The sequence below is a fragment of the Gorilla gorilla genome, chromosome 1 (genome assembly GCF_029281585.2).
Source record: "Gorilla gorilla gorilla isolate KB3781 chromosome 1, NHGRI_mGorGor1-v2.1_pri, whole genome shotgun sequence".
NCBI classification, from domain to species: domain Eukaryota; kingdom Metazoa; phylum Chordata; class Mammalia; order Primates; family Hominidae; genus Gorilla; species Gorilla gorilla.
In genome coordinates this window covers 138,661,863-138,671,813 of record NC_073224.2, presented here as the reverse complement: position 1 = coordinate 138,671,813, position 9,951 = coordinate 138,661,863, and the positions used below count along the sequence as shown (strand labels likewise).

The window sequence follows — 9,951 nt, the reverse complement described above, 5'->3', positions numbered from 1 at the left end:
CATCATTCTCAGCAAACTAACACAAGAACAGAAAACCAAACACTGCATGTTCTCACTCATAAGTGGGTATTGAACAATGAGAACACATGGACACAGGGAGGGGAACATCACACACTGGGGCCTGTTGGGGATGGGGGGCTAGGGGAGAGATAGCATTAGGAGAAATACCTAATGTAGGTGACGGATTGACGGGTGCAGCAAACCACCATGGCACGTGTATACCTATGTAACAAACCTGCACATTCTGCACATGTACCCCAGAACTTAAAGTAAAATAATAATAATAATAATAATAATAATAATAATAATAAAAGATGGAGGTGGTGGATGGGTGAAGCATTTTCTCTGTAGTGTAGGGAATTCTCACAGGTATGTAGCTCCTTAATCCTCACAATGAAAGAGGCAAATATCATTATTTCATTTTACAGATGAGGACACTGAAGTTCAAGGAAGTTAAAAGAACTTGCCTAAAGTCACATAGCTTAGAACTGGCAATATCAAGGCTGAACCTAAGTGTCTGTTCCAAGGCTCAGTCATGTTCCACTAATTTTGAATGTTGGCAAACAAGAGGAGAGAGAGATATTGGGACCTAGGATGAAGGGAAGAAAGAGTTTTTGGTAGAGAAAACACATAAACATTTATGTAAGTTGAAAGTAAAGAGTCCTCAGAAGCTAAGAACTGAAAGTACAAGGGAGAATAAGAATAATTGAGCCAAGTCTCAGAAAGTTTGGAGGAAGCAGCATGCTGACCTGGGCAAGAGTTTGCCTTGGAAAGGAGTAAAGTTGCTTTTATTTCTGAAACAGGTGGGAAGGAGGTAAGGGTGGGTAAAATTGCTATTAAGCTGGAGCTTGGAGAGGAGGGAAATTGAGATGGTCATACTATTTCCTCCTTGAAATAAGAGGCTAGTTATTCTCCTGTGAATAGACAAGTAAGGGAAAGCCTGGATTTTTACCAGTGACTGGGTCAGGGGAGGGAAGAGGGGAGAAAAGGGAGTTGGAAAGTGACTGGAGCAATTAGGAAAGAGAGTAAGGCTCAGGCTTGTAATCCCAGCACTTTGAGAGTCCAAGGTGGGAGGACTGCTTGAGCGCAGGAGTTCAAGATCACCCTGGGCAACAAAGTGAGACTCCTGTCTATACAAAAAATAAAAATAATAATTATCAGGACATGGTGACTGGTGCCTGTTGTCCCAGCTGCTTGGGAGGCTGAAGTAGGCGGATCCTTTGAGGGCAGGAGATCAAGGCTGCAGTGAGCTATGATTTCGCCACTGCACTCCAGCCTGGATGACAGAGCAGAGCCAGACCCTGTCTCAGTTGAAAAAAAGGAAAAAAAAAAAAAAGGAAAAGGAAAAGAGTAGAGTTGCAATATTTAGCAGATAAAAAATATAGCTCATGGCTGGGCACGGTGGCTCATGCTTGTAATCCCAGCACCTTGGGAGGCCAAGGCAGGTGGATCGCCTGAAGTCAGGAGTTCGAGACCAGCCTGGACAACATGGTGAAACCCCATCTCTACTAAAAATACAAAACTAGCTGGGTGTGGTGGTGCATGCCTGTAATCCCAGCTATTCAGGAGGCTGAGGTAGGAGAATTGCTTGAACCTGGGAGGCGGAGGTTGTGGTGAGCTGAGATCACGCCACTGGACTCCAGCCTGGGCAATAGAGTGAGATTCTGTCTCAAAAAAAAAAAAAAAAAAAAAAAAAAAGATAGCTCACACAGTTACATTTGAATGGCACATTTATGACAACTTTTTGTTTAGTGTATGCTCCAAAGATTGTGTGGTATTTTATCTGGAAACTCTTAAAGAGAAGCACTAAAGCATGTGTAAAGAACAACAAAGCCACTTTGAAATCAAAAATTGGAAATGGAGCAAACTTAAGGTAGGAATATTGGGCTTGACTTCTAGGCAGCAGCAGACAGGGAGTTGTACTGGCAGTCAGGAGATAGCTTGAGAATGCAATTTTTAGGGCCTCCTTGGAGAGCAATGGGAAGAGACTTATATGGGAACTAGAGACTTGGAATTGGCCAGGACGCCATTGCTGGAAACATTTGCCTACTATCTAATTTTACCTAAGTTGATCATCTACAATTATATCTCATAGGTGTGTACTAAAGATGAATATTATTAAATAACAATCTGAAAGGTTTTTGGACTCTGTAAAACACTTTATCAATATTGAATGTTAAAAACCAGTAGTATTCACAAGAAAACAACTGATATCCCCAAGGAAATTCTTGAACCTGTTTGAGATTTATCATGGTGGTCTGGAGTAGTGGTTAAGAGTCTGCAGCCTATCCCACATTAACCAAGCTGCTTAATACGTCTGGGAGTCAATTTCCTTGTTTGTAAAATTAGAATAATTATAGTGCCTAACTTGTCAGATTAAATGGATTAATATGTGTAACACTATGTGCAAATACTAAAAGTACAATGTTACATGAGATATCATAGGCAGACAATGAGAAGTTTTAGAAAACATTCATTAATATGCATATGTATACACTTTGTGTGCTTACGTAGAAAATCAGTGGTTTTAAAAGGACATTCATTAGCATACTTTTATATGCATTTTGTAGACTTGTACAGTCAGAAATGCAGCAAATGTAAAACTTTAAATCTAGAAGTCTGTTTCCCTCTAGGAACATATATTTCAATTCCTTAACTGTTTATTGACTGATAGCGTTTGAGCCACAAGGCAAGGCATTTGCAATATTTAGGTTTTGGAACCCAGCTCTGCCACTCACTAGCTGGGAAATCTACAAGTCACCTTAGTTGTCTGAATGACACTTCTCTCAACAATAAAATGGCCAGCAATGCTTACTTCACAGAGCAGTAAGGTTAAATTAACCTAGCACATGCTTGATACAGACTAGGTGTGAAATTTCACTTTGATTCCTTTGGCTTTAAAGAATGCATAAATTAGTGTGGGTGGAGGCGGGAGAAGGGGGGGAATGCCAAGTCCCCCGTTTTGTTGTGCTGGGTAGACACAATATACCTCTTCCCCTTTAAGTGAAATAAGTCTTCAAATCCAATTAGGATCTACTCTGGAGTCTTAGAGGACCGTTATCTTGGTTTCCACATTATATGCACTGTACTGTTGTTGAAGCTGTGGGTATGTATTGGGTGCATCGCTGTCGATGAATGCTTTAAAACAGCTGTGAATTAACTGTCACTTCTTTTTTTTTTTTTTTTTTTTTTTTTTTGGCAAACTCACAAAATCCCAGAAGTCAGGGGTCTGTTGTTTGTTCATTCTGCCTCCTTCTGAGTCATTCAGGTACAGGGTGTGTCTGCCAATTGAAACTGCACAGCGGAGGAAGTTTTTGAGTTCACATCTGCCGGGATGGGAACGCAGTGCGACCAGGGACTGGGTGGAAACTTTTACAACAGTAATGCAAGGGCAGAAGCGTCCTGTCCTGAGCTTGTCACGCAGGCAGATCTGACCAAGGCCGCCTCTCAGCCTCACGTTCTTAAGTAGCATCTAAGCAAAAGAAAAGGATGGGCAAAGTGCTAGTAATGAGATTTGAGGCCTCTGAGTTGACTCCCAAGCAGAATGTGAGAGAAGGGTGCCGGCTCCTGCTGGGCAGCTACAGTTGCTCCGCAGCTCCTGGCCGAGAATCTTCCTCTTTGGAAATTCCTGAGCTGCCCAGGCGTTTTGAATCTCTCAGGACTCAGCAGCAGCCCACCCCCTCAACGACCTCTCCATTGGCCAGAATCTGGGACACACAGCCTGACTTTGTGCTCAGCTGAGGGAAACCCCTTGCCCAACACCAAAACCGGCGCTGGTTCATTTCTCTGTGCACTCTGGGAAAGCCACTGCCCCACAGACCGCAGTTTCGAGTAGCACCAGGATCTGGGGTGGCGGGGGGAGTACAGGAACCTCCCGGTTCATTCTCCCTCCCGGGCTGCTTGTCTCCTCCGTACCTCTCGCAGCCCCTTCCCAGCCTCTCCTCCCCAAGAGCGCCGCTGACACTCGCCGGGCCGCGGCTCAGGTTTTCTGCTGCTCGCGCGAAAGTGGCTCGGGGAGCTCCTGGCCACAAGCTCAGCACACCGATCCTCCTAGGGCTGCGGGGGGTGTGGGACCAGGGCGGTGCGCTACGAGACTCCGGGCCGTCCTCTGCCTCAGACTTTTCGAGAGAAAAGTTTCCAAAGTCTCTCCACCTTTTTTTTTTTTTTTTCAGGGGCTCGGGAGAATCCTCTCCACAGCCAGGGATCAGCGTCTATCTGGGCGAGGGCAGTGATTTATACAGTAGAATCCAGGGGTTACCGGGCTCCGCCCCTTCTCTCTCTCTCTTTTTTCTTTCATTTGTTGCTTGGGGAGGAGGGGTTCTTTTTTTTTTTTTTTGCTTCTGCCCCAGATCTTTCCTGGACAGTGCGTCTCTGCAGTTCAGATCCGGGGGCCCCCAGCTGGCAGAGGGCGTGGGGGGTTAAGGCATTAACCCCTCCCAGCCTCTTCCTGAAGAAACCACCCAGCCTTGGCGCGGCGCTGGGTGACTTCGCGTAGCAGGCAGGGAACTGGCCGCGGCGAGCGGGACTGGCCATTGGAGTGCTCCGCTGCGGAGGGAGGGGACCCCGACTCGAGTAAGTTTGCGAGAGCACTACGCAGTCAGTCGGGGGCAGCAGCAAGATGCGAAGCGAGCCGTACAGATCCCGGGCTCTCCGAACGCAACTTCGCCCTGCTTGAGCGAGGTAGGGGGCGGCGAATGGCGGGGGTCGCGGGCGCGGGGAGCCCGGTTGTGGTAGGGCTTAGGTGTCAGAAACGAATTTTTAAGTCGAACGAGGCAAACAAAAACTCTGAAAACATGCATCTCCGGGCGCTGAAAATTTGCATCTCTGGGCTACTAAGGAGCCCATCTCGATCAGATTGTTCTTGGGCACTTGTGATTTATGGAGTTCAGAAAAAAGGTTAATTCCCAACTGTGGAACCTACGGGTGTAGGGGCAGTGAAAATTGCAGTTGGTCGGAGGAATAGGAGGGAAGGCGTTAAATTTTGGAAATCCTGTAGACAAAGAATATGGTGGGTGGTGTGGAGCGTGGGTAATGGCTTAAATTAGTACTGCCCAGGAGCAGGGTATAACATTAGTTGGGGGAAAATGCGGAGCTTCTTGGCTTGAGCAGCCTCTGCTGTTCGCGGAGTTGCTGGGATTGTTCTCATCTCTATTACCTCATTTTATTGCATTGCTGCATTACCTTGAAATATTTAAGCAACTTAGAAGTAGACTTCTGCTGACCAGTGCGGTCTTAGAAAGTTTCTTTGTAACTTTCTAGTCCTAGGAGAGGAGTCAACGTGTTGGGGGACTGCAGTAAATAAAACTGCCCACGCACATTTAGCAATGCACCAGGGAGCAGTTTAATGTGAGTTTCTGAAGAGCAGTTTTGCAATCGAAATTAGAAATGTGGTAGCATGTATTATTGCTGTCATAAGTAGTTTGATTTCTCTCTTTTGTGTATGTTTTGGCTAAACTAAACAAAGCAAAAAATATTTATGCAATCAACTAATGTACGAACCTTCTGGGATTTGCTGCAATCTGTTATGAATGGTTTTGACTGAATACCTTTAAATTTACTTGCCCTGGCTTGGGGTGGGGGGGTGGGGGGGGGCGCGGGGGGAGGCGGGGAGAAGAAGAAGAAGAAAGAAAAGGCAGTCGCTTCACGGAGGCGCTAAGCTTTCCTGTTTACTGCAAGGCGGGGCGGGCCTGGCTGCCCACACCTCACTGCGCCCTCGGACCCTAAGCACACCTGCTCCTAGAGAGTTATTAATAGAGCCCCCAAATGGCTTATGCTTTCAAATGATTTTCCTGCAAATCTGATTTCTTGCATGGCAATTAGGAGGTGGTGCTAGTATCTTTGAACTGGGGGGCTGGGGGTGGGCATGGGGGACAGAGGTGTGTGTCTTCGCCCTCAGACTGGCAGTTGAGTCTTTTCCGAGGAGAGACGTTGGCTGGTATTGAGCGTGCAGCTAAGCTGGTGACTGCTTCAGAGAATCTCATGGCTGGAAATCCGGGGGTGAGGGGGTGTGGGGTGGTGAGAGGGCAGGAGTGGAATTAAAATGGGGTGTAGTTCTCTAGGTTTCCCATTCCTCCCACTCCTTGTTTTCCTTTTCATCATCTTTTTTTTTTGTCAGCCCACAGCCAACATCGTAATTCCCATTTCCCTTTGAGTGAATGTGGCCATAGAGTTTCTCCCTCTCTTTTTCTTCCCCCTCTTCCTTTTTTGAAAAAAGAAAAAAAAGGAAGAAAAAAGAATTTGATTTTTTTAAAAAAATCTCTCTCCCTGAGCTCTCCCCAAGTTTCTTTAAAACAAATCAACAACAACACAATTGGAGCAGTGCCTTAGCTAGAATGAATTATGCCAGTATGCTGTGGCTCTTTCCCTGACTCTCTCCTCTGACTTGTTTAAGGCTGCGGTTTCCGAGGCCCTCTCCAGCCAAGGAAAAGCTACACAAAAAGCCTGGATCACTCATCGAACCACCCCTGAAGCCAGTGAAGGCTCTCTCGCCTCGCCCTCTAGCGTTCGTCTGGAGTAGCGCCACCCCAGCTTCCTGGGGACACAGGGTTGGCACCATGGGGTCCACCAGCGTCCCGCTGGTCAAGGCCCACCGCAGCTCGGTCTCTGACTACGTCAACTATGATATCATCGTCCGGCATTACAACTACACGGGAAAGCTGAATATCAGCGCGGACAAGGAGAACAGCATTAAACTGACCTCGGTGGTGTTCATTCTCATCTGCTGCTTTATCATCCTGGAGAACATCTTTGTCTTGCTGACCATTTGGAAAACCAAGAAATTCCACCGACCCATGTACTATTTTATTGGCAATCTGGCCCTCTCAGACCTGTTGGCAGGAGTAGCCTACACAGCTAACCTGCTCTTGTCTGGGGCCACCACCTACAAGCTCACTCCCGCCCAGTGGTTTCTGCGGGAAGGGAGTATGTTTGTGGCCCTGTCAGCCTCCGTGTTCAGTCTCCTCGCCATCGCCATTGAGCGCTATATCACAATGCTGAAAATGAAACTGCACAACGGGAGCAATAACTTCCGCCTCTTCCTGCTGATCAGCGCCTGCTGGGTCATCTCCCTCATCCTGGGTGGCCTGCCTATCATGGGCTGGAACTGCATCAGTGCGCTGTCCAGCTGCTCCACCGTGCTGCCGCTCTACCACAAGCACTATATCCTCTTCTGCACCACGGTCTTCACTCTGCTTCTGCTCTCCATCGTCATTCTGTACTGCAGAATCTACTCCTTGGTCAGGACTCGGAGCCGCCGCCTGACGTTCCGCAAGAACATTTCCAAGGCCAGCCGCAGCTCTGAGAAGTCGCTGGCGCTGCTCAAGACCGTAATTATCGTACTGAGCGTCTTCATCGCCTGCTGGGCACCGCTCTTCATCCTGCTCCTGCTGGATGTGGGCTGCAAGGTGAAGACCTGTGACATCCTCTTCAGAGCGGAGTACTTCCTGGTGTTAGCTGTGCTCAACTCCGGCACCAACCCCATCATTTACACTCTGACCAACAAGGAGATGCGTCGGGCCTTCATCCGGATCATGTCCTGCTGCAAGTGCCCGAGCGGAGACTCTGCTGGCAAATTCAAGCGACCCATCATCGCCGGCATGGAATTCAGCCGCAGCAAATCGGACAATTCCTCCCACCCCCAGAAGGACGATGGGGACAACCCAGAGACCATTATGTCTTCTGGAAACGTCAACTCTTCTTCCTAGAACTGGAAGCTGTCCACCCACCGGAAGCGCTCTTTACTTGGTCGCTGGCCACCCCAGTGTTTGGAAAAAAATCTCTGGGCTTCGACTGCTGCCAGGGAGGAGCTGCTGCAAGCCAGAGGGAGGAAGGGGGAGAATAAGAACAGCCTGGTGGTGTCGGGTGTTGGTGGGTAGAGTTAGTTCCTGTGAACAATGCACTGGGAAGGGTGGAGATCAGGTCCCGGCCTGGAATATATTTTCTACCCCCCTGGAGCTTTGATTTTGCACTGAGCCAAAGGTCTAGCATTGTCAAGCTCCTAAAGGGTTCATTTGGCCCCTCCTCAAAGACTAATGTCCCCATGTGAAAGCGTCTCTTTGTCTGGAGCTTTGAGGAGATGTTTTCCTTCACTTTAGTTTCAAACCCAAGTGAGTGTGTGCACTTCTGCTTCTTTAGGGATGCCCTGTACATCCCACACCCCACCCTCCCTTCCCTTCATACCCCTCCTCAAAGTTCTTTTACTTTATACTTTAACTACCTGAGAGTTATCAGAGCTGGGGTTGTGGAATGATCGATCATCTATAGCAAATAGGCTATGTTGAGTACGTAGGCTGTGGGAAGATGAAGATGGTTTGGAGGTGTAAAACAATGTCCTTCGCTGAGGCCAAAGTTTCCATGTAAGCGGGATCCGTTTTTTGGAATTTGGTTGAAGTCACTTTGATTTCTTTAAAACACATCTTTTCAATGAAATGTGTTACCATTTCATATCCATTGAAGCTGAAATCTGCATAAGGAAGCCCACTTTATCTAAATGATGTTAGCCAGGATCCTTGGTGTCCTAGGAGAAACAGACAAGCAAAACAAAGTGAAAACTGAATGGATTAACTTTTGCAAACCAAGGGAGATTTCTTAGCAAATGAGTCTAACAAATATGACATCTGTCTTTGGCACTTTTGTTGATGTTTATTTCAGAATGTTGTGTGATTCATTTGAAGCAACAACATGGTTGTATTTTGTTGTGTTAAAAGTACTTTTCATGATTTTTGAATGTATTTGTTTCAGCAGAGGTCATTTTATTGGATTTTTCTAACCTGTGTTAACACCACTGAATGTGTATTTCTTAAGAAAATACCACCCTCTTGTGCCCTTAAAAGCATTACTTTAACTGGTAGGGAACGCCAGAAACTTTTCAGTCCAGCTGTTCATTAGATAGTAATTGAAGATATGTATAAATATCACAAAGAATAAAAATATATTACTGTCTCTTTAGTATGGTTTTCAGTGCAATTAAACCAAGAGATGTTTTTTTAAAAAGAATAGTATTTAATAGGTTTCTGACTTTTGTGGATCATTTTGCACATAGCTTTATCAACTTTTAAACATTAATAAACTGATTTTTTTAAAGATCCCTTTGTGAAGAGCATTCTTAAAAATAATTATTGCCTCATCTATTGGATTGTGTAGCTCTTTGGAATCAAAGTTAAGGACAAATTTCTATTATTCTTTAAAGGATTTTTACCTTAACTAGGGTGTGAAAAAAATGTGGTTTGTTTAGAAACCACTCTATCTTTTTCAGGAAGAGAAACTTCAATAAGTTAACACTGAAGAGTAGTAAAGAATGAGATAAAAACCACCAACCTTCTGAATACCACATTGGCTAGTAAGTAGAATTGTTTGAGTTTTAAATTGCACTTAAGCCAAATAAATTAAATGCAATAATTCTGTCATCAAATATGGGCTTTTAAAGAAATTATACACAAAAATGTGGTTGTAAATCTAGTTTAAATGATGAGACTCAATCATCATTCAAAACCCATCAAAAAAGCATACATTCTTGGCCTTTCACCAACATGTTGGGGAAGTGGGGATATGGATATGGGTATTAAATCATGTGTTTTTTTTTTTTTCAGGACACTGTCTTGGCTTTTCCCAGCCTATCTTCTGAACCACATAGAAGTATACAGTATCAGTGAAGCAGCTAGCTGTAAAATGTGGGCTGAGTAGCATAACACTTTCATCTGAAAACCTTCAATTCATGGTATCTGAAAGCATTAATATTCTCAGTCATTAATTTTTCCAAGTACAAAATGAAGGCACTTTGCAAGCATCACAGACTTATTGTAATAGTTAATTCTTGTTTTTGATTATTGTCATCTTTTGGGGGATTAAAGTGTTTTGGCATGTTGGGCTCTCTAATCTTTTTGCTACTTTCAGAATTTGTGCTTTCAAGTGTCATTGTATATGCACAGGACACAGTTGGGACATGAAGATAAA

General features: G+C 45.3%; 1 protein-coding gene across 2 annotated transcripts; it reads left to right on the top strand.

Moving 5' to 3' along the window:
• Positions 1–3,422: 3,422 nt before the first annotated feature.
• On the top strand, positions 3,423–9,083 carry S1PR1 (sphingosine-1-phosphate receptor 1). 2 transcript variants are annotated; one of them, XM_004026215.4, is made up of 2 exons: positions 3,423–4,680; positions 6,392–9,083. In XM_004026215.4, the coding sequence occupies exon 2, from the start codon at positions 6,555–6,557 to the stop codon at positions 7,701–7,703; it is 1,149 nt and encodes a 382-aa protein (XP_004026264.1). In that variant the 5' UTR covers positions 3,423–4,680; positions 6,392–6,554; the 3' UTR covers positions 7,704–9,083. The 2 variants fall into 2 exon arrangements, with proteins under 2 accessions (XP_004026264.1, XP_004026265.1); XM_004026216.4 differs by having other exon boundaries at positions 4,328–4,572.
• Positions 9,084–9,951: the final 868 nt, after the last annotated feature.